Genomic DNA, 25,716 nt, shown 5'->3' on the forward strand with positions numbered 1-25,716 from the left:
ATGTCTTTATATTCTGGAGACATTTAGAATCTCAAAGAGGTTATCTACCTAAAATACTGAAAATTATAGGTACAAAGTATTTTATATAATTAGAAGTGTACATCATTATTTACTGCACATGATTACTGTGCTGAAAATAATGTGTTGATTTTAAATTTTGAAACAATTCTAAACAAAGTTACAAGTACAGTACATAAGTTTTTTCCTAGGATATTTGAGATGGATGCTTCTCTTTTGTCCCCCTACTTCACTATATTTCTCTTCCTCAAGGATATTCTCCTGTATAGCCATAATATACCATCAAAATCAAAAAGTAACAAGTGTATGTTATACACATATTGTACACACATACGTTTATATATATATGTGTGTGTGTGTGTGTGTATGTATTGAAAATTTTAAGTGCACACTTACATCTCCAATTTCGTTCCATCACTGTAGGGTTCCTAATTTTCATCTCTCCCGTATTTGTATTTTCTTTCTGATGGTGAAATACCATCAGATTTAGATATAGAAATCCTCTATATGTGTACTTATTTGATCAATCCCCCTGGAATTAATCCATCACCTTTCTTCCTCTTCTTCTCTGAAAAATACTAGGGAAGAACCCGAGGGAGGTAATGGATTAGTTAATTGCAGGAGGAATTAGTGTAATTAAGGGGGAGGCAGTGGCCCTGCTTACCGCTCTTGTGCTGTGATGTCTTATGCCAGGCCATTCTTCTCATGTGGATGCCCCCTCAACCTATTTAACTCAGACATCTCATGCTAGTTCATTCTTCTCATGCTCTGTTAGAAACTTTTCCTCATTCTATAGGCTCTAATACCCTAATACCCTGTTCTGGGCCACTGTGGTTTTCTCTCTAGCATGGACATCTACCTTTCTCAGTCTCATGTAATGACTTTTGGACTGAATTTTTAGGAAGAAATGTGGAAAAGAAAGAGCTTAAGTAATTTTGAAGTGTTTAAGGCCAATATTTAACTGTGTTATAGAATTAATTGGTATGTGAATAGAATCATTTTTTCGATGCCTAAAAATATAGAAAAATTAGCAAAATTGTAATTTTGGACTGCCATAGTAATGGAGATAAAAAGCTCTGGTAAAATTTAGCTTGGAAATTAAAATTATCTGCAAATGCGTACAAGTGTTGCAGAGTTATAATACTTACATGTATTTTGATAAACTAAGTAGGATGTCCCCCAAATTTACTAACAGTTCAAATAAATAGGTTGCTATTTAGAAGCAAGAAAGTTTTAGACTTTGGGGCTTCTGTTTCTTGTACTGCCCAGAACTCTTAAGTAAGCAGATGATAAATACAAGGTAATTATGCATATCAAAGAATCAAATGTGAAGATTTGCAGTTCATTCTTAACTAACTCAAGTGTTTAATGATAGAAGGCTATAAATTGTTTATTATGTTACAGATGGAAATAATTATAATTACAACAATAACATAAAGGATGAGCTCTTCCATAGCATGCTTATCCTGGTTCAGAGGGTAAATTTTAATTGAATGATTAGTAATTAAGTTTATGTACATCAGCAGTGTGAGTGCTAAGAATTACTGATCAAGCGGATGACATGAAAATGAAAATGATTACTTCTACCCTCAAAGGAATTTCCAGGGAAATCCACACTACTAATTACATTTAATTAAATAAATGGTGTAGTAATGTACATTTAAAGTGCCATGTAGTCAGTTTTTATTTGGATTTATGTGGTAACTTTATCAATCTGATAGGATCGATTAGAATCTTGAAACTAGTAACTCACTGTTGTGTTTAAATTTGGAATTTACAATTTATTTTGGCAATTTTGTAAAATTTTGTTCATGTTTTTGACTTAACATTTTTGTCACACCATGAAAATAAGCCTCTGTATTTAAACTAACTTTATATCTACAGTATAATAGTTAGTGCAGCAGCTGTTATACTGAAAAGAATATCATACTTAGTCTAGTTGAAAACTTCAATTTCTGTCACAGACAAGCTGTATGACTCTGGACAGATCACTTTGAATCTCCCTTTCCTTTTCACAACAAATATTTACTAGTCTTTTTATTTTTATTTTTTGGAGACGGAGTCTCACTCTGTTGCCCAAGCTAGAGTGCAATGGAGTGATCTCGGCTCACTGCAACCTCCGCTCCCCTGGGTTCAAGCAGTCTTCTCCTGCCTCAGCCTCCCAAGTAGCTGGGACTACAGGTGTACACCACCACACCAGGCTCATTTTTGTATTTTTAATAGAGACAGGGTTTCACCATGTTGGCCAGGCTGATTTCCAACTCCTGACTACAAGTGATCCACCCACCTTAGCTGGAATTACAGGTATGAGCCATTGCTCCAAACCTTACCTAGTCTTTTATAATCCAAGCATTGTGTTGTGATTACAAAAAGTAAAGGAAGGCCAGGCTCATTCATGTGTGTAATCCCAGCACTTTGCAAGGCCCAGGCAGGAGGATTGCTTGAGCCTAGGAGTTCAAGACAAGCCTGGGCAATAGAGTGAGACCCATTTCTAAAAAGAAATATGAAAAATAAAAAGAAAAGAGCTGTGGTAGGGTTCCTTAAGAACCTGTGGGTGTGGGATGGTGGTAGAGTAGAGATACTTACACAGGAATGCTGTGTACTGTGAGTGACTACCCCACCTCACAGAGGGCTTGAGATAATTGTATATATGAATGTACTTAGTGTATATATATTATATATGTAAAATGCCTAGCAAATCTGTAAATTGTATAAATGTTAATTTTAAACATTTTTATTCATGCATTTTCATGACTTAGTTTTAAGATCCAAAACAAGGAATGAAGAAAAGGGAAAGCAGGGATGGTAGACAATGATATGCAATTAATAAGCTAAATATTTGATTAATCCTTAGTTTGGACTTCTGTTTTGGTTGAACTCTTTTGATTATAAGCATTTGGGGCAAATGTGTGCTCTTTGTAATTCAGTATAGATTGCTGGGCAAAGGTCTTTTCTGGTAAGAGTCAGATTTAAAAGATGGTTGAGAATTCATTCTTTTTTGTGTTTAAACATGGGTTAGCTGAGTAGCTTGGATTCTTAAAAACACAATATGACTTTTTACCTGTCTATTCTGTGTAGGTTAATGTCGTGCTCAAGTTTTTTATGTGGCATGACTATTTAGTCTGAAGGGTGCACTTGTTTTATAGTTGCTGAATATGAATGCTACTCCTTGCAAACCTTTTGAGTATCTTGTTTTCCCTTGACTGTGTCAGATATTTAATGTCAGTGATAGAATCTTAGGAATTGATTTTATTAAAAGTTAATAAACTTTAAAAAGTTTTACTTTGAGATTTTGAGCCTGATTTTATATATGTGGATGTTTGCCTTTGTTGTTGAATCAACATGAATTATGTATTTGTTTGAAATGTGATTGGATATTTAGGTAACTCCTGTTTTTTGATGTAACAGATATTCAGATATATGGCTTGAAATTTTTTTCCTATAAAAACTAAGACTTGTTACAATTTTTTTTTATTAGAAAAGTAATATGAAAAAGTATATGGCATTTTAACAGAGAGGACATCACCACTGTTAAATTTTGTTATATTTTCTGCATCTTAGGCATAGCTGTAATACCATATTTACTTTGTATACTTTCTTCATCTAATGCTATGGCAAGCATTTCTCTATGTTAGATTTTTAAAAGCTAATTTTTAATGGCTGAATAATATTTGTATAGGTGTATCATAATACGCTTAGCCTGCCTCCCATCATTGGACCTGGAAGGTCTCCCTCTGCCACCACACACACACTTTTTTTATTGTTAAAATATTATTGCAGTGTTTTTCTCTGTGTGTTTCATTCCTAGAAGTAGATGGCATGGTAAAGGATGTTAACTGAAAGTGTCATACCAACTAATACAGTTTCGATAGGCGTGTGAATGCTCATATGTATCTCATCCTTGTCAATATTGAGTGGAAATCTCTTTTCCTGGAGTAGTTGGTTCTTTAGCAGGAGGGAAGCATTTGGGAGTATCTTCAGGGTGGCTGAACTTTGCAACCTCTTCAATAAATAACTTCCCACTCTGTAATTTGCCCAGTATTACCCTACCCCCAAGCCTCAGACTTTAGGAAATGACATCAGGCCTGTATCTAGAGAGTTCAGAGTTCTGTGAGGTAGAACATTTCTTCCAACGGGACCTAAAATTCCTAGAGTTGCAGAATTTTACTGATAAGACAAAGGAGGTCTCAGGAGTCCAGAGTTGCTTGGGGCTTGACTCAGAATTCCAAGGAGGCCCAGAGTTCCTGGCTTGGGAATGTTGGGAGGCCTGGGATACTGTGGCTTAGACTCAAGCAGAAAGGTGAACACAGATCTTTATTAGCAAACACCAAATTTGACATTTAAAAGAGATTTCCGAGCAGCTGTGGACCTCGCCAAGACCATGCAGATTCCACTGACTATTCCTGTACCTGTGCTCCAGCTGCGCAGGCTTGAAGGTTTGTGAAATAATGTCAGTACATTAGAGCAGCACCTCTGCACACCTATGGGAGTCTGCAGCTGTGACACATAGAAGTTGGCCATGTCCAGATTGGTGACTCCGAAGTGGGCAGCCATGTGCGCACAGTCGTGCAGTGTGAAGCTCACCTGTCGACACACAGTAGCCAGCATGCTGCAGAGGTAACACTCCCGAAGGGCAGCTCAAGCCCACTGCTCCTGGGATTCCTGCAATTCTTGAACTACGGGACACTGTTGGATTTCAGGAACCTCTGGCTTCAAGGGCCCCAGCGTCCCATCGGGGCAATGCCACGGCTGGAGCCATCAGGGCCCCAGGGTAACTGGAGCACAGGCACAGGAATGAAGTCAGTGGAATCTGCATGGTCTTGGTGAGGTCCACAGCTGCTCAGAAATCTCTTTTAAATGTCAGATTTGGTATTTGCTAATTTGGTATTAGACAAAGGTTTTACATTTTAATTTACATGCCTTTGATTATTTATTTGAAATTTTAAAAAAAGTACTGTTCTTTATTCTGAAATTTTGTACTTGCAAAATACATTTTGCAAATTGAAAATAAATGAGTATAGTACTCATTTATTTTTAAAGAAATATCAGTGAGATATAATTCACATAATCACGGTATGATTCATATACTTCATCCCTGGTCATTAGGGGATATGTTTTTGTATATGAGATTTATAAAAAGTAAGAACTTAGAAGAATCTATAGGTTATCTAATTCAAACAGTTTAAAACTACCCACTTCTGCTTTGAAAGCCACTTCTTAGAACCACTGTGTAGAACATGCTACCTGATCAAGAATAAATCAACACCTTGCTTCCCATCTTCTATCCATTAGATAATCTCTTTTCCTGATATTTCTCCTTTACTTATACTCTAGCGTGCCCCGTGGCCAGCTATAAGTTGCCCTCTACTTTTGTAGAGCCCTTTGCTATGTTTCTGCAGAATCTACTTTTTCTGATTCATGTAATTCAAAACTAGCTCTATTTTCTTCCAAATTAAAACTCTTTCTTAATTAAGGCTGGCCCAAAATAGAAATTAGAGGGAAAGTCTGATTCCAGGATGTGAAAGACTAATAGTATCCACAAGAATATTTGATTTTTTTTTTTTTTTTGAGATGGAGTCTCGCTCTGTTGCCCAGGCTGGAGTGCAGTGGCGCGATCTTGGCTCACTGCTAGTTCCGCCTTCTGGGTTCACGCCATTCTCCTGCCTCAGTAGCTGGGACCACAGGCACCTGCCACCATGCCCGGCTTATTTTTTATTTTCAGTAGAGATGGAGTTTCACCGTGTTAGCCAGGATGATCTCGATCTCCTGACCTCGTGATCCACCCATTTTTAAGGAGGAATGTGTATTGAATGATCAATTAGAATTTCAGGTAATGGGAAGAATTTAGAGGAACATTGAGGGACAGCTCATAGACAGTATTTACACTGTCAATTTCAACTCTTTTCAGTTTAGCAAAAGAACTCACAGAAACTTGGTATATATCTTATGAAAGGTCAGGCAATAGTAAAAATGGGATAATCATTTTCTAAATAATCATGAAAAAAATGTTCTGAGTAGGCAGTAAGGACTTCTCTAGTAACATGATGATTTAAAAATGTAGTTGTCCACTTGAACTGGGTTGTATAAAGAACGCTTCTGTTTCTAAGTATAGCAAGAAAGATCATAACATACCTTTTTGCGCCTCCCAGCCTCAGACATGTAGCAAGTGAAAGCTGTTTGAATTGGCAAATGAGGTAATTATTGAGTAGCTGGTTGGAATGTTTGCTACTAACTACACAGCAGAATTGTTAGTTCTTTGTACTGGTGCAATTACAGTAATTAGAGTAAGTAAACTTCTTTTAAGATAATTGCAGGGCCAGGTTATATAGAGCCTGTTTAACTTGCCTTTTAGTATTAGCATGGACATCAGTGTGTATGTTAAAAGATATCCTAATAGATTTTGCGGAGCTGAAATTGTCTTATAGCAAATTCCAGATCAACATATGTATGGAATGTATCTAATGTAGTCTAGACCAGTGGCTCCCAGTTTTTTTGGCATCAGGGACTGGTTTTGTGGAAGACAATTTTTCTGCCAGAGTGTGCGTGGGTGTGTGTGTGTGTGTGGGAGGGGGGCAGGATGGTTTCAGGATGAAACTGATCATCAGGCATTATATTCTTGTAAGGAGGACACAACCTAGATCCCTCACATGCGCAGTGTGCAATAGGGCTTGCATTCCTTTAAGAATCTGATGCTGCCGCTGATCTGACAGGAGGTGGAGCTCTGGCAGTAATGCTCACCACCACTCACCTCCTACTGTGTGGCCTGCCTAACGGGCCACGGACTGGGGGTTGGGAATACCTGGTCTAGACTGTTCTTCACTGATTAAATCTTCACCAGATTAAGTTTATTAAAAAAGTAAAACAAAGAATAGCGCCCTCCCTTGGCAAAACATCTTGGTGTGGTATCTTTTCTTCATTTTACAGCCAGGTGTAAAGAAAAAATAAACCTGTACTTTTACATTTCCCATCCAGTACTTAATTTCTCACCATTTGGCTTCTCTCCTTAACACAAAACTACTTTTAGCAAAGGTCAATAAAAGGCCTTCTGGTTGTCTTTTTCTTTAACTTATTTGGCATTATTGAGTATTTTTTCCTTGAAACTCTCTTCCTCACTTCTTGTGATATTGCCTTCTGGTTTACCTGGTTGTGTTGAAGCCTCCTTTATTAGGATCCTTTCCTATGGGCCATGTTTAAATGTTGATTTAATCTGGCATATTGCCGTATGTCATCCTTTATTTACTAGAATTTGTTAATTTTCTTTTTATGGACAGGACGACATGAACATAAGAATTTCTTAATTTCATCTACCTTTCAAATCATTTTGGGAAGCTTCTTCAAAGTATTCCTGGAAACACTTGCCTAGATATTCTGGGCTTTGGGTCTAGGATGGAATATGATCATCTATTTTGAAATAGGTCCTGAGATGACACTAATATGTATTTTGGTTAAGAACTATGGTTTGTTGCTGTCTCACCTCTTAATAGGTTTCATTTGAGGTGCTTTTTAAAATGTCAAGCCCTGTGCATTTAATTAATAAAGTAAGTATCTTGATCAAGGTCATATACTTGTATGTTAATGAACTAGGATTTGAATTTGAACAAAATTGATTTCAAAACCCAGGAGAAAAAGGAAGGAAGGAGTTAGAGGAGCAAGGTAGAAAAGCTCCACAGTGTGATCACCAGCTCCTCTCAGACTTTTCCCTTGCCTCAACTCTAACATGGTAAAACATTCTGAAAGGACTTAAAGATTCTGTTTCTTAAAATCCTTTGCTTTCTTTTCCATACAATTGCTACAAAATGGTAAAAGTGGCTCCTGGTATCACAGATATCCCAGAAAGTTGAAATGCTTTTTGAAATGATACTCCATCTTTCAAAGCCTCATTAAAATGTGACCTCCTTTCCAGGCTGGTGTGATTCTCAGTTTCCTGAAATTCTGTTGCTTTGGGGTATCTCATTCATGGTTTTGATAAAATTCTGCCTTGTTTGTTCATTGTTTGTTTGCATATCTTACCTCTTCTACCATACTAATATTTTTAAGATCAAGGACTACATCTTGTCTTTGCATTCCTCATTCATTTATTTGATAAAAATTTAATGATCACTTATAAAGTGTCAGGTACTACTTTAGTCTCAGAAAATCTAGAGATTAATAAGAAATGGATACAAAGTTGAGATGCTGAGTAAAAAAAAAATAAGCAAGTGTCTTTAAAGCAGGACTGCTCAGATTCTTTTGTTATGAATACTGGAGGATCCCAATCCCAAAGACCTGAAGAAACCTGATGTTAGCTATTATAAACAAATATTATTGTGACTTTCTTCAAAACCTTATAAACAAATATTTGATGAATGTTTTATTTTTAGGCTTGAAATTTAACATTCTTAAATAGTGATAGAATATATGGCTTTCATGGGCAAGACCTCAAAGATAAGAAGGATATGGGTTATTTTAACCTGATTGTTAGGTTAGAGTACAGGTGTTGTATTACTAACTGTAGTTACTCTTGTTTCATAATTTTCATAGAGTAACATCTTAGATTGTAAATATTATATTTTGTTTTAACAAGGACAAAAAAATTTAAAATCCAGTTATTTCCCCTTAAAATACAATAAAATGAGGGAATGATAATGACATTGTTGCGAAACATGTATAATGCATTTCAAAGTCAAAATAAATGTAAAATAGACATTAATTTGGAACATTCAAAAAAGTTTGGATTTATTAAAATACTAGTTTGAAGAAATATGAAATGTTACAGATAGTCTTTTTATCTTGAGTAATTTTTTTCTTAAGCCAGTATATGTATTATTCTGAACTCTATTATTCTTAAATGTTTTCTAAATAATGCAGAAGTACACTTGATTTGGGTTGTTTCCACAGATTTTGTGTTTAAGTAGAGTTTGATTTGGTAGGACTGATTATAGTCTCTACTGTTTTGCATTAATGACACTATTTCCTTCCGTTTAGTAAAGCCAATGAGCAAGGATCAATTGTAGTTATAAGTCACTGTGAGATTATTAGACAAGGCTGCTATATTTTGTCTTATAATTATAGGCCATTTGACATTTTGGTGTGGAAGTAAATATTACTCTACTAAATGTGAGTAGAAATTGATGTCCAAACTCAGGCATAGCCTCACTGCTTTCAACATTCCTTTTTATTTATTTTGAGGCCAGTACCCTTTAGTGTCAATAAATTGCCAACCTTACTCTTCTACTTTACTCCCCTGCATCCCTGTTTCAAATGTTTCTTCCCTTCTTAAGGCTGTATACTTCACCTTTGACCCTTATTCTTAGTAGTTGCACTAGGGTCCTTTCTTTTTCTGTGAGAAAACATGAATAGTAATAAAATACGTTTCTTTGCAACTACCAATTATTGATATTCACGTGTCCACTGTGCCAAGGTATGATTCTAATAAGATCACTTATTCCTCACACCAACTCTGTTGTAGGTACTGCTTTTATCTGCATTTCATGGAGGAGGGCACTGACACACAGAAGTATAAGTTTGCCCAAGGTCACAAGGCGAATTTATTGATGGAACCGAGATAAGAGATTTCAAGGAAATTTTAAGCTCTAATGGACTACTATAACCTTTCCCCCTAGAGTTTTCCAAAGTTACACAACTACTTTCTTACAATTATTGGTACTTCTGAAAAAAAAAAATGAGATAACTTGGATTAAGGGTATGTGATACGTAAGGAAGCACAGAAAAATTTGGAATACACTTAATTTACACCTTCAGGGTACTTCTTAGGAAAAATTTCCAGGGAAGAATAATAGTATTACCAAACTATTTTCATATTTGTCAGGTGCTATATTTTACTCTGCTACCAAGTAAGAGGACTGCTTACTCGTTACAAAATAGCTTGTTTTTAGAGCTCCCATAGCAATGTCGTACAGTCACAATGATTTCAGTAAGGTGACTTTGCTTATGGGAAATAAACTGTATTTTATCAGGCTTATTTGAATGACATTTTGGTAACCTCTGTGTTACGATAATAGAATCATTAAGACAATAATGATACCTCATTTGTATGAGGTACTTGAGTCAGTACAGTAACCTACAAATACCTCATTTGTATGAGGTACTTGACTGAGTACTTTAGAAGAATATTCACTGAATCAGTGTTATTCTTGAAAAGACATAGATCTATTATTGTATCTTGTAAAAGGTTCTTTTTTCCCTCTTCCTCAACCTACTAAAGAGGTTATGATTTAGTTTCAGGACAGATGTGGGATTTGATACTAGGGGTAGGTAGAAGTACTCAGTCTGACAAGATTAAAGGCTATTGAACTTAGTTTCTCTCTTCTTTCTCTTCTAAATTTTGAATTGCTTTATCCTTTACTTTTCCGTGTGAAACTCACTGTGGTTAGTGCAATAAAAGCAGTGGCCCTGGTGCTCAAGCATGTAATCCCAGCCCTTTGAGAGGACGAGGCAGGAGGATTGCTTGAATCCAGGTGTTTGAGACCAGCCTGGGCAACATAGTAAGACTTCATCTCTTAAAAAAATATTAGCTGGACATGGTGGCATGCACCTGTAGTCTCAGCTAATGGGGAGGCTGAGGTGGGAGAATCACTTGAGCCCAGCAGGCAGAAGTTGCAGTAAGCCATGATTGTGCCTCTCACTTCAACCTGCGCGACAGAGTGAGAGTCTTCTCGGGAAAAAGAAAACCACTAAGTGGACCAGGACATAGAGGTCAAGAAGCATGTTCTTTTCGCCTGCTCAGAGTCTGGGAAGTATAGTATGATAAAGGACATGAGATTTGCCATTCAGATTGAGCTGTAACTCTGCTACTTGGTAGAGATATTTGTCATTGGCAAGTTACTTTCAGAGGTTTTGTTTACTTAGCTGTGCAATTGTGTAAAGAATCTTATGTAGAGTTTTGTAATTATTGAAGTCATTGAATGCATGTAAAGTGCCTAGCTCAGTGTCTTTCTTATAGTTATTGAATAAAAATATTAAGTATTATTGTTAATGAAGATACTGGTAAAATATCCCATGTCAAATAACCTGGTTAACCAGATTAGGAAGGTACTTGGGAATTATGGGACAGTCTTTAATGGATAAATGAGAGTGGGTATTTAGAAAGGCAGTAGAACATACTGCCTAGTGTCAAATACTGACATTACCACTTATTAACTGTTTGGCACTAGCAAGTTATTTCACTTTTGTTTCTGTTTTTTCACCTTAAAATGGTAATGATAATGATACAGATTGGGTATCCCTAATCCAAAAATCTGAAATCTCAAATACTCCAAAGTTTGAAACTTTGAGTGCTGACATGATGCTCAAAGGAAATGCTCATTGAACCAGTTTTTGGATTTTGGCTTTTCAGAATAGGAATGCTGAACTGATGAGCAATGCAAATATTCTAAAATTTGAAAAAGCCCCAAATCCAACACGCTTCTGGTCCCAAGCATTTTGGATAAGTGATACACAACCTGTAGCATCTATCTAATGGCATTATAAAGGTTAACTAAGTCAATGCTTGTAAAATACTGGCACACAGAAGAATTTATAACTTTCTGGCTGTCACTGTCATTGTTTTTTATGTGTAGTGGTATCAGTGCTAGAGGATTTGGGGATTCAAAATTTAAAAAATGCCCCCCCCCCCCCCCAAGGGGACATTTGTCAATGTCTGGAAGTATTTTTGGTTGCCACAGCTAGGGAGGAGGGATGCTAACTGACTTCTAATGGGTAAAGGCCAGGGATGCTGATAAGCATCCTTCAATGAACAAGACACTTCTCACAATAAAGAATTATCCAATCCAAAATGTCAGTAGTGTCAAAATTGAGAATTCCTGTAGTACAGCTGTCTGGAGCTGTAGTTGCCAGCATCTGCAGTAACCTGTGCCTGATACTTCCCTCTCATTTACTCTGTAGTCTCTTACTGGACTCAATACTCATTTTTCTCTTAACTTTTATCCCAGTACTCCCAATCATTATATTTGCAGGTAGACTGTTCTCAGGCATTCTTCTTGAATTCTTTGTAGTATAACATATTATCAACCCCTTTAAAGAATTAAAAGTTAAAATTAAATATTAAAATAATTTATGGTTCTTATAGAAAAACTGATATACAAAGAAGAAAAATTTCAATGTTTCATAACCTTTCCCTTCTAGAAATAAACAGTATTAGAAAGTTGGTATATTCCCTGTTATTATTACCCTCCCCTCAGCTTCCCAAAGAAAGAAAAGTTTATAAAATATACATTTTATTTTTAAAAAACTAAATTCTAAAGATATTTAGTAAAAAGCAAATTTCCTTTTTTCTCCCACCTTCATTTCCAGTCCTGTCTCTAGAGATAAGCATTAAATTGGTGCAAGTCTTTTGGCTTTTTTTTATACTTTTATATACACCAGGCATTCCTGTGTCAATTTTTTTTGGGTGTAAACAGTACCATGCTGTAAGTACTGTTCTGTGAATGTTTTTTCCCTATCACTGAATATACTGTGTGTATATGTATATATATACTGAATATTCCTGTCAGTATATTCTTAGCAATTATGTGGTATTCTTTATCATGATAAATATCTTTATCATGATTTATACAGTCAGCTATTAATGAAGATGGATGTTCATAGTTACACTGCTTAGATTCCTTAGATTTCTAGGCACACATATAAATGCCTCTGTAATGTACATTTCTGAAAGTGAAATCCTGGGTCAAAAGGCATGTAGATTTAAATTTTGGTAGATTACCAAATTATTCTTCAGAAAAGCTGTACCATCCTGATGGTTGACTTATTTTCTTTACGCTTATTTTAAGCATGAGTTTTTCCTCCAAATACTTTAGTCAAATATCCTAGATTTTTATGTGTAATACTCATTTTGTTTGTATTTGAGTAATTTTCACATAGGAAGAGTTAAGGAGAAATATCTAAGTAGGTGGATGGATTGTGTTATTTTTTGTTAATTTTTAATTTCTTTTGCTCAGATTTAATTTCACTGCATTCAGAGAATATGATCTGTAGGTTCCAGGATTGATTTATTTTTCTGTGTAGCCTTACATAGAATCAGCTTATTTAGTATTCCATAGGTTTCAAAAATAAGTTTATTCTTTGGGTAGAAATTTCTGTATGTATATTTGAAATTTAAGCATATTATTTAAATCATTTTTATTTTTTAAGCACTTGATTTATCCATATCCAAAAGACCTATAGTCTTTTAATGTGGAATTTGCTAACTTCCTATTGTTTCCAAGTTTTTGCCTGAAGTATTTTTTAACATTTTGTTGTTATTTATATTCTTACCTCTGTCATATCAGACTTTCATGTGTTTCTGATTTCCTTAAATGAATCACAGAAATAGTACAACTACTTATAGAGCACTTAATGTATACCAGGCAGTGTGCTTAGATTTCACGTATATTACCTAATTTATTCCTCATAGTTCATACTCTTATACTATTTGATATGTAAGAAAACAGAAAATGCAAGTATCTTGCTCACAATTACATAATTCCATTATATAATTGTGGAATTAATGGAATTATAATAATGGAATTATACAGTATGTATTCTTTTTGGATTAGCTTCTTTTGCTCATCAGTGTACATTGGTCCGTGTCTTTTCATGGCTTGGTAGCTAATTTCTTTTTGGTGCTGAGTGATACTCCATTTTCTGGATGTACCATAGCGTATTTATCCATTCAACTACTGAAGGACGTTGTGGTTGCTTCCACGTCTTGGCAATTATAAATAAATAAATATATAAATAAAGCTGCTGCAAATACCTGTGTGCAAGACTTTGTGTGGATCTAAGTTTTTAATTTAGCTGGGTAAACATCAAGAAGGGCAATTGCTGGATCACTGCCTTGTGTCCTTACTGCTCTTAAAGATTGGATTCTGTTTTTAAATATCAGATTTTTTCAGCTTTTTACTTCTTAGAATGGAGTGGCAACTTCCAAGCTCCTTACGTACAGAACCAGAAAAAGCAGACTGAGTTCTCAACTACTTTTTGGTACCAATTTTTTCTGCCTCCTTACCCTGAATGAAACTTGGCTCTTTGAGGATCATTACCCCTATTACATATAACTCAAGGGGGAGCTTTTGTTTCACCTCATGAGCCTCAAGGTGGGAGATGGTCTTGGTTACTTATTTCTCATCCAGGTTTGTGTTAAAACCTTCTGTTTCTTTGGAATCTTCCAATTTATAAAGAAATAGAAATCACTCGAGTTCAGAATAAATTGTTCTAAAAATTAGATATAAAGTTCTCAGTTATAAGAAAAAATAAGGCCTCTTTGATTTGGCTTTTCTAATTGAATTCGATTCTAGGGGAAGAAGTGTTTTGCTTTTCCTGCTTCCTTGATTCTAAGATAAGATCTACTCTGAAACATATAATCAAATTTGATTTTCGATTTTTCTATTTTAGGATTTTGTTGTGTTGTGTTGTGTTTTGTTTTGTTTTGTTTGGTAACCTTCATAGGACTTGAGATTTAAAATTACCTGCAAAATTATGCTCTAAAATTCCTTCAGGTTTACTGAGTTTTTTCTTTTGCCTACTCAGTTCTACTATTGAACCTATATAGTGACATTTTCAATTCAGTTATTGTATTTTTCAGCTCCACAATTTGTTTTTATAATTCCTCTTTATTGATATTCTCATTTTGCTTATTATTTTCCTGATTTCCATTCATTTTGGTTCATTTTCTTCTTTAGCTCTTTGGGCATAGTTAAGACAGCTACTTTCGAGTCTGTCTAATAAGTCTAATATCTGTAATTCTTCAGGAATACTTTCTGGAAATTTTTGTTCCTTTGGGCCATATTTTCCTATACCTTGTTGCATGCCTTGTGATGTTTTTTGAAAACTGAGTATTTGAAAGAGTCACCTCTCTCAGTTGCACACTGGCTGTGTACTACTGGGGCATTTCTCTGCTGATGAGTTGAGCATTCCCTTAACCTAGTGATCACCCCAAGATGAAAGCTTAAGGTCTTCTTTTCTGAGCATTTGTATTGCCTAGGCCTGTGGGTCGCTTTCTCAATTCCTCCTGTATGCATGGCTGCTTTTGAATGTCTTAATTTCCCAAAGAGTCCCACCTGGATGCTCAGATGGTCTATTATATCTACCCACTGTAATCTTATGCCCCAAATATCTATTGTGTCCTCTTGCAGCTTTCATAAGTGGTGCCCATTGCTTCTCTCACCAAATGAGGTCCCAGTTAGGCAAAATAGGGATCAGTTCTTCTGGCAGACCAGAGAGGTTAAAATGTTACAAGTTAGGTCTGCACTCTTCCCGCCCATTTGAAGGGAATGAATTGGGAATTGGTTTGCTGCCTTCTTGAGACCCAGATAAACTGTGGAAGGGGTGGGACAAGATCACAGAAAAATGTCACAAAAGTTTTGCATGTTTTTTTCCTTAATTGGGCATTTACTTCGTCGCTATAGACCTTTGACTGTTTTTCACAGGTCCTGTAAGGTTAATTCTACGAGTTTATGGTTGTTTTTGGTGTTTCTGTGAGGAAACGTGGCTTTGAGCTTTTTAATTTGCCGTTTTGCTGATGCCACTCAGTAATGCTTTTTAAATTATGAAAATAATAGAATCATATTGAAGGAAGTTTACAGCACCCCGAAGTATAACAAACTAAGAAAAATCATCCACATTGTACTGTCCCCAGAATAGCCACTATTTACATTTTGCTGTGTTACCTTTCAGACTTTTATTTTTCTTCCTCTCTCTTTTCCCTTTGTCCTGTGTCGTCTTGCTCCCCCACTCCTCACCACAAATAAAAAGGGGAAAAAAACTTAAAAAACCTCTAAACATAATTTATTGAGTACAGTGTTAATTTTTTAATGAGCATACTTTTTAATTTCCCAAAACATTATTGTATATACTAAAATTTTCATTTATATTTCCAAAGGGAAATATTGTAGATATTTCTGATAACATCCAAATGCTTGGGTTTTATTCTAGTCTTTCTGCTTTCAAGGTGTAAGAGTTAAGAAAGAATTGGGTGTGGCCAACCCATGTTACTTTCCTGTGACTTAGACATTTTTGGCATTTTTACATCTAGTAAAAAGTGGCATGCTGTCAGTCAAAGGGGTAAGCCCAGACCATGTGGAAAGGATCTTATCTCTTTTGAGAGCTAATATAAAAAGAATTCCTCCTAGACATATATTGTGACATCAGTTACTTAGGCTAAACATGCCTATTATTCTAAGTGAATTATTAACAATACATACTTTAACTCTTTGCCATGTTAATTATTGTAATATGGTTTATAATTTATTTTAACTTTAGGTTATATATACCTTGAAGCCATTTATATTTTGGTATACTTGTAATAGTTACTATATACTAGACTATGTATATTAGACTAGACATGGAGAGTCAAAAAAGAGTACGTGATCAGAGTACAAATCATGCCCTAGCTTCCTTCATGTCTACCTCCTACCTCAAGTAGAAGCAGTATAAAAAGTAATTACCTAAGATTTTTTGGATTCTGGTTTGGGAGAAGTACCCTTATATTTAGACTGATGGGTGGCTAAATTAGAAAGTATTTTTTGTGATTTAGAATTTTATGTGGAGATGTTCATTGTAATTAATTATTCTTTGTATTAGCAGATTTTTGCTTTTTATGGCTGCATGATTTCTTGTTTTGGTCATTCATTATTGTCTATTAGTAAAGAAAAACTTTATATCACTCAAGCAGCAATGTGTAATCCACCTTGGATTTTTTAATAATGACTTTTTTCTTTGGGAATACATTACTGTTAAAAATGTACATTATTAGATACATTACTTTTAATGAATATAAGTGGTATAATTAGAAGACTGAAAAGAATCCCTGGAAACATGAGTCTAATTTGATAGCTAAGAAACTGAGGACAAGATACTTATTCTTTGTAGCATATTTTCTAATGTCATTTCATTGTTTCACCAAGAAGTACTTGCATAAAGCAAGTTCGATTATAGCATCTGTTGAATATTTAAGGTTGGAAAAAGTGGGTGAATTTAACAGATATTTTCCCTTATTTCTTTTAGGTGAATCTGGATTGGGAAAGTCGACGTTAATCAACTCATTATTCCTCACAGATTTGTATTCTCCAGAGTATCCAGGTCCTTCTCATAGAATTAAAAAGACTGTACAGGTATGGATATTAGTATTGTTAATTGATGATAAGCTGGAATAATATTAATACAAAGCACATATCGTAACTTTTATTATGCTTCCTTAGAGGTAAGATACAAATTTGCCTTTATTCAGTGTAAGATAGTAAATATGACTTCATAAAATTAAAAAACAAAAGAAGTACAGTTAATCAGAAGAATTATCTTGACTAGAACTTTCCAAATTTGTCCAGAGGACTCTCCTAGAGATGACATTGTGACATAGTAACCAATTCCGAGTTGTGCTATCTAATATAGTAGTCATTTGCCACATGTTTAAATCAATTAAAATTAGGTAAACTAAAAATGAAGTTTTTCATTTGCTCCAGATACATTTCAGGTGCTTAACAGCTCATGTGGCAAGTGGCTGCCATTTTTTGCAGCACATATGAAGATTTTCATCATTGCAGAAAATTGCATTGGATAGTGCAGAGAAAACATGATTTATAGAAAAGCTTTTGTTATTCAAATACAGTGTTCTGTATTAGTCAGTGGCATAATACCATATCATAGTTGAATGGCAATAGCAATTCTGTAAGACTCCCAAGGTATATGTGATCTAATTTACTGCTTCTCAGTCTTTGCTGTGCATTCCAATCCTGGATATCCTGTTAAATTTAGTTCTTCTAGTAGGTCTGAGATGGGCTGCAATTTCTACAGTTCTAGCAAGATCACAGGTGATGCTGATGCTGCTGGATGGTAGATCACACTTTATAGAGCAAGGGGCTGGATTCTAGATATGCCCTTTTTATTAAATATTACAGCAACCTGTAGCCCTGTGTGGCTATTAATCTTTGAAATGTGGGTGGTCTGAATTGTGATGTTCTGCAAATATAAAATATACCACAGATGTCTGAGACTGAGCATGGAAAAAAAATCTCAATAATTTTTTATATTGATTGTATACTGCAGTGATAGTATTTTGGATGTATAAATAAAATAATCAATTTTATTTAACCTTTTTCCTATTTTAAAAGTGGCTACTAAGAAAATTATAAATTATATGATTGACATGTTTTTTTTTTTTTATTTAACCTTTTTCCCATTTTAAAAGTGGCTACTAAGAAAATTATAAATTATGTGATTGACATAGTATTTGTGTTTGGCAGTACTGCTCTAAACTGTTGATTAAAAATATTGTTGTTGAGCTCTGCTTGTGTAATATATAGGCCATGAATGGAGAGGAGGCAAGTGAACATTTCTGGCTGGAGTCGGCTTCATTGAGGCAGTGATGCTTTTAACTGAATTCGAAGAAGTGGTAGTGATCATCCCAGTGCACAGGATGGAAGGACAGTCTATATATTCTGGGCAGTAACTCATATATATCAAACTACAAGATGCAGTTTAGTAACTGGATCCCAAAGGAATAATTTTGTGAAGTGTATTTCTTATTTCTCTTTTTGATTTTTCTATTTTAGGATTTCGTTGTGTTTTGTTTTGTTTTGTTTGGTAACCTTCATAGGACTTGAGATTTAAAATTACCTGCAAAATTATGCTCTAAAAACTTGATCCTACATGCTTATTTGTCATAAATATTGGAAATTTTAATCCTAAGCAAGAAAACAAACTTTGAACTTTCTTAATTTGGGTATCTATTATGAATACCTTAATTTAGGTATTTATGAATTTAGATATGCCAGGTAAAACTAACCACCACCCAAATTAATATACAGTTCATTTCCAGAACCCTAGTTTCTTCCGTGTGCTCACTCTTATTCAGTATTACACCCCACAAAGATAAACACCTTAACTGACGGCTTTCTCCATAGACAAATTTGCCTGTTCTTGAACGTTATATACATACACTTTTTTGTATCTGTTTTCTTTAAGTGAAGATTACATCTGTATTATTTACTCATGTTGGGTGTAGTTCTTTTTCATCATAGTATGATACTCCATTGTGTGAATTTATCAGTATATCCTTTATTACTTATTTTAGATAAGCCTTTGGGTTTTCAGTTTTTTACTAATAGGAACATTCTTGTGTATGTCTTGGTAGACTTAGGCGCTCATTGCTGTTGTGAGTGCATAAAGATATAAAGGTATTTGAGTTTATTTTCTTTGATTTCTAGTGAGGTTGAACATGTCTTTTGTACTCATTAACTGTTCACATTTCATTAAAGTGTTTTGATAATCTTAATATTTTCTGTCATTTTCTTACTGATTTATAGGAGTTTTAAAAATCTAATCATCCCCTACATTTTAGATATTGCAGACATTTTCTCGCCAGGCAAGCATCTGTTAAAGATGTGACATGCCCTCAATTTATTAGAATTCTTACATTGGCCTAGCTTCAGAATAAATTGTCTAAACTTATTTTACCTTCCTTTAAAATAACACTTCAAAAATATCCTCTTCTGTTGTGAATATCTTCCCAGAAACTCTCTTTATCTTGAAAACAAAGGGGTAATGGAGGTGAGAATATCTCTAGGAGGATTTTTAAGACAGAGGCATGTTTACCACTGTTAAATATCTTTTCTTTACCAAAAAGAAGACCTGTAACATTTGAGAACCAGATTGGTCCTTACCAGAATCCTGTAGAAGTCCTCTTTCCTGACTGAACCATGGGGGTGTATTCTTTTGTGTACTGGGAACCAGTTGAAGATCATCTAAACTCTTGCCCACTTAGGAAAGAACATGCAGTATTACAAACAGGGTCAGAGTCATTCAGGAAGTCTGAATGTAGTTAGAAAATTAGAATGTAATCTTTTTAATAGTTGGCTGGCTCCTTACCAAGCCCAGTAGTCTAGCAGATGATCTGCCGTTGGAAGCTCATAAACACTCACAGTAGAGGGGAGTGATCACCAGTATTGTATCTCAGTCCAGACATATTAGACTGGTAAACTTACCATCCTGATTTTCAAAATACAAATGTTTATAAAAATGGGGAGAAAAGCCCTCTCCTGTTATGTAGCTGAATAAGGAGCAAGATTTTAATAAAGACCACGATCTCATATTCTCATCCCTGGGCATTATCTGTTTATAGGAGACTTGTATCTTAAAGGAGATATTTATTCACATTCACAGTCTTGGAAGGAATGGGAAGCTGTGTACACTGAACAGAGAGCTGATTTTTAGCCTCCTATGTGTAAAATAGTGGTTCTGATTCAAGTGAAGTTTTCAGTATTAATAGAAGCTCATTAAGATTAATTCTTAACCTCTTATCTTGGATGTCAGAACCCTGAGTTATATCTGTGCATTTCCAGATGCAAGCTGACACCAGTCCTGGAATTCTTTATACCAGTGCTTCTCAAACTTGAACACACATCACAGTCACGTGGAAGGCTTGTTCAAACACAGATTGCTGAGTCCCTTTCTTCATGGTTTGCTATATAGCAGGTTTGAGGCGGGGCACAAATAATTTGTATTTGTTTAGTTCTCAGAATGTGTTACTGCCAGTCTAGGTACTAAATTTTGAGAACCACTGCTCTACTGCAAACTGGTTTTATCCTGTGTCTGTCAGGGTGAAAGGAGGAGAGGGAAGTGTTTTGCCTTAGTTCTTTCAGAATGTTTCAGATGGAATGGAATGGTACCATGTTACCTCCATTTTTTACTTACATATATATTTTTCCAAAAGATTAATGAAAATGAAGTAAAATAAAAAATTGAACATGTGATAAGCTCTACTTCATATTTCAGTCTCAAATATAGATACCCAGATTAACAAAATTTTTTGGAAAAATATTGCTTACAATGTTGTATGTATACTAACAATTAAGCTTGATTTTATAATTTTGTTGCATTTGAAATTTTTTATATTTATTTATTTTTGAGATGGAGTCCTGCTCTTTCGTCCAGCTGGAGTGCAGTGGCACAATCTTGGTTCACTACAACCTCCAACTCTGAAGTTCAAGTGTTTCCCCTGTCTCAGCCTCCTGAGTACCTGGGATTACAGGCGTGTGCCACCATGTCTGACTGATTTTTGTATTTTTAGTAGAGATGGGGTTTTACCATGTTGACCAGGCTGGTCTCGAACTCGTGACCTCAAGTGATCTGCCTGCCTCGGCTTCCCAAAGTGCTGGGATTACAGGCGTGAGCCACTATGCCTGGCCTGCGTTTGAAAATTTTTAAATCATACTTTATGTCAGTGAAAGGGTATCACCTGTCCTTTCTTGGGAAGAAATTATGCTTTTTTCTGAGATGAAAGTCCATTTTAATTTTTTCTTAATGTGTTCTATTAAGATAATTCTTTTGTGCAATGACACTGTTTAGATTTTTTGAAGTTCTTAGTTGGAAACTTTATGCTGTTTCCCTTTGAAACTTTTTATTGGTCCATGGAGTGTTGTTGTTTTTTTTTTCTTTTGAGATGGAGTCTTACTCTGTCACCCAGGCTGGAGTGCAATGATGTGATCTCAGCTTACTGCAGCCTCCACTTCTGGGCTCAAGCAGTTTTCCTGCCTTAGCCTCCCGGGTATCTGGATTTACAGGTGTGCACTACACCCAGCTGATTTTTGTATTTTTAGTAGAGATGGGGTTTCACCATGTTGGCCAGGCTGGCCTCGAACTCCGGGCCTCAACTGATCCTTCCACCTCAGCCTCTCAAAGCACTGGGATTATAGGTGTGAGCCACCGCGCCCAGCTGGCCCCTGAGGTTTTGTAAATCACTATTGTAGATGAAGTGGTTGCAAAAGTTTTGAAAGTGAGAAAAGGTGAAAGCAGTACGTACATCTCTAGGATAACATACTTGATAGACTCCTTGAAAAATTTTCACAGAGCCCAATCAGGAAACTGTCCTGTTGACATTTGGTCCAGTTTTGATAGATTTTGAGCCATTCACATAACATATTTGAATGCTTGTCTTATACTAAGTTTGGGGGCTACAATGATGATAAGACAAAAAGTTCTCAAAGATCTCACAATTGTGGGAAAAATATGGACAAACAATTATGACTTAGTGAGAAAGATTGCTTTTGTAAGGTGCTGTAGAGGTGACCTTGGCAAGGTAAATTTAAATGAAATGGTAGCAAGATGGCAGTGGGTTGAGAAGTGAGTATTAGGTGAGTCAGTGAAGATGGGTGATGGCTATTAAGGAAGGGATGAAAAGGAGTACCTAGGAGTGTGAGTATAGAGGACTCAGAGTGGTTTGATGATTTCCAAAAGAGACCTGAGAATGGTTGTATCCTGTGGCAAGTCATTCTCTAAGAAATGAGAGATTGAAGATAGAGGGGAAATAGCATAAACAATTGTCAAGATGAATCTGAAATAGAAATTAATCAGTTCCCTATAATATATTGAGAAATCGCTTTAGGAAAAAGATGTATTTCACATACACTGTACCATGGAAGGTACACTGCTGATTCAGACAGACTGGGAATGGTCTCATTTTTAAGTGGAGATGTGAATTACTGCACTGAGCATTGTGACAGACGTGGGCTTGGGAAGAGCTTTACTGGGAAATGGGAGAGGCATAAAACTAAGGAGCACATAAGAGGAATATTAGCAGGGAAATTCTTGTTGAGGTTGAAGGTCCTGAATTTTGGTTAATCCAGATTGGGATTTGAGTTGGAAAGGGAAAGAAAGAAAGGTTTTGGGAAGGAAGTTGCTAATAAAAAATGAGAGGGGCAAGGGATTTGGGGTCTCATTGTAAGGAGACAGGGATATAAGAGATGGAGAGGTTCAGAATAGAAGGCCAAATTAGAATTTTGGGATCAACTTCCTTCTCAATAAAGTAGTTCTGGGTCTTGATGAGATGGAAGTATTCTTTAGGGATAACTGTTCTACTATTGGTCGCTTCCTCTTTCACTTTCTTGTGGAACACGATTAAGATGATATTTTGTCTTTTGGAACACTATTAAGATGATATTTGTCTTTTGAGTCAATAAATAAGCAAAATAGCTTTTGTGTTTGAGCTAAGTGGTGTATTTCAGGCCATTCAGATCTCTTCAGAGTTTTGGCTGTAATGCTACCTCTTGAGCAAGTGTAGGTAGAGGTAAGCTCTTGACAGAAAATTTTAACTCTCTCTTCAAAATGTTATGTTCTTAATTAAGTAACATTTTTTATTTACCTTAATAAGTGGCATGTAAACATTAAGTTAGAAAAAATTAGTTTATATGAAGCTGTATAATCAACATTGTTTGACTTTTTTTCCTCAGATTGTAAAACTGAAAACTCAGTATACTGAAACTCTTGTATACTGTATACAGTCAGTATTAGAAAATGAGTACCTTGGATTTCTGGAATCTCGAATGCCAAAAGAGGTCTCAGTAGATTAATTATACATAGATGATACGTAGGCGATAGCTTTAGTTTTATTATTTTTCAGGGAAAAACAGTTGAAAATGCCCTTGATTTGTTCTTTTGGTACTAAATTATGCAGCTAATCTTAGAGAACCCTGAGTGATGCCATAAAATATGTTGATGTGACCTGCTTAAGGAAAGTGCATGGGAAAGTGACCATTTGGAATAGATTTGTTAAGAAAAGTTTGAAATTCTTGGACTTGAACTAATTTGTTTTCCATGGATCCCATGAGAATACTTGTAATACCAGATGATAGGATACAGTTGGATCCTGTGAATGGCACTAGTTTACAGTGATGTTTTCTGGATCTTTTCCATATGTCACTGACTTCTTTGTATTTGACCATGTATGGATACACAGAATTTCATAGGCCAGAGAAGAAAAGAAGCTTTATAAACATTCCTTAAAGTGTATAAAATACAGATCTTCATTTGTCTTAGCAAGTAAGTTGTTGAACTGATTTTTTTTTAACAGGAAAATATCTTAAAATTTAAGCTGTTAAAATGTGTAATTGGTATACAGCATATTACTGAAGGTAGAATGAGCTTCGTTTGGTAGTAAAGGAACCAGAAATAGTTTGAAGTAAAATTGGGAGATGATTCATGTAGATTAACTATATTGTTGTATCACTTTCTAGTATATAGTACTATATTATTTAAAGGAGTAAGTAGGTAAAGGAGTGGTATGATTACTTTGGATATTTCTGCTTCAGCCACAGTTATCATGAATAAATGATCTGTCTTTATAAAGGAGATGGAGGTGAATTCAAGATATTGAGATGTTAGGTTTGACTGGGTTGTCCTTTGACTAGAAGATCACCAGATAAAATGTAAACCTCTTAAACCAGATGAGATGATACCATTAAAAATGTTTTTTGGCCCAGCACTTTGGGAGGCTGAAATGGGAAGATCGCTTGAACCCAGGAGTGAGGCCGCAGTAAGCTATGATGTGCCATGCACTCCAGCCTGAGCAACAGAGTGAGACCCTGACTAAAAAAAAAATGTTTTCCTTTGGTTCCCATGATCTCACACAGATGAATCTGATTGTTTTCTCTGAGTTAGTTTGCCTCCCTCATGTTATTAGGGTAACCTGATAATAGACATGTTATCTTAGTTGTGTGGTATGTAACAGTGATCTCCTAAATGATGTGCATCAGTCATTGATACTGAGGATGATCAGAAAATACTACAACTCTTATTGATGTTTACTTTTTTAATCTACAGATAAATGATAATACATATTAGTAATATTCAGATTGCCAATAGTGTATATTTGGTGGGTAAATATCTTTTGGATCTGCAAAATTTTCACTGATAGTTTATATCAGGATCAAAGCAGTTTAAAGAACATTAATCTAAAAGATCAGACTTTGGCATCTCATTTCTCTAAAAGATAAGTCATGCACGTCCACATTTCAGGCAATTTTTTTCAGTTTTAATAAGTTTTATCCCTGATAATAAAATTCTTTTAACAGAAAATTCTTGATTGCTGTAGACCTCTGCTGTGTACTAGTTAGTCACTAGCCACATGTGGCTATTTAAGTTAATTCAAAGTAAATAAAATTAAATATCAGCTCCTCATTGGACTAAGTAGCCACATGGACAAGTGGAAGGTGTTGTTCAGTTGCTGCTCACAATAGTTGATACCCCAGAATTTGGAGATGCAGTGTGGATACACAATTCCATCATCTCAGAAAGTGTTACTGGATTGTGTGGCTGCAGACTTTTCTTGCTCAGCAATCTTAGTCTCCACATGTTAGTCTCTTCATGCATCACATAGCATCTATAATACATGCCAAAATGAAATAGGCTATCTCTAAAAGTGTTCCAAACTTTTTGTCTTTTAAATTAGCTTATCAGCATACTTGGAGCCTCTAGCCTTACTAAGGACTTGATATAAATGTGTATCAGGAGAAAGCCTATCTTTTTCTGGAGGAATTATTCCCTTTTCATTTGAATCCGTGTTTGCTTTATCTTGGGCTCCTGAAAACTGATACTTTGCATTTAACAGCAGCATATGCCCAGGATGAATAATATATCTTCTGATACAGAGCTTGAGGTTACAGAATATCTTGAATTGTTCCAGGAACTGTTGTTATCATTTAAGTCCAATAGTAAGGTTTCACCCTACCAGAATACACTATTTTTTTTTTTTTTAAACTGTCTGGACTTTTGCTGATTACATTGTCTAGAATGTGGAGTATCACATTTGAGAAGAGGATTGGATCCTAGCCATAACATAGATACAAGGGTAACTACATTCATGCTGAGAAAGATTAAGGAATGATAGTAAGTTCATTTGAGTGAGTGGTTGGGGCCAAACATGATAGAGAATAGTCCAGGAACACTTTT

At 35.4% G+C, this 25,716-nt stretch overlaps 1 protein-coding gene and 1 pseudogene across 6 annotated transcripts in view; one reads left to right on the top strand and one right to left on the bottom strand.

The window, feature by feature from the left end:
- The window catches only part of SEPTIN7 (septin 7), a 101,554-nt gene that overhangs the window by 42,189 nt on the left and 33,649 nt on the right, over positions 1–25,716 (top strand). For all 6 annotated transcript variants that reach the window (XM_023183023.1, XM_023183024.1, XM_026447148.1 and 3 more), the window contains one exon: positions 17,002–17,108. In XM_023183023.1, coding sequence (XP_023038791.1) covers positions 17,002–17,108 — 107 coding nt within the window. The remainder of the gene's footprint in view (positions 1–17,001; positions 17,109–25,716) is intronic.
- On the bottom strand, positions 4,307–6,177 carry LOC111520359 (annotated as a pseudogene).

The sequence above is a fragment of the Piliocolobus tephrosceles genome, chromosome 8 (assembly GCF_002776525.5).
Source record: "Piliocolobus tephrosceles isolate RC106 chromosome 8, ASM277652v3, whole genome shotgun sequence".
Classification (NCBI taxonomy): domain Eukaryota; kingdom Metazoa; phylum Chordata; class Mammalia; order Primates; family Cercopithecidae; genus Piliocolobus; species Piliocolobus tephrosceles.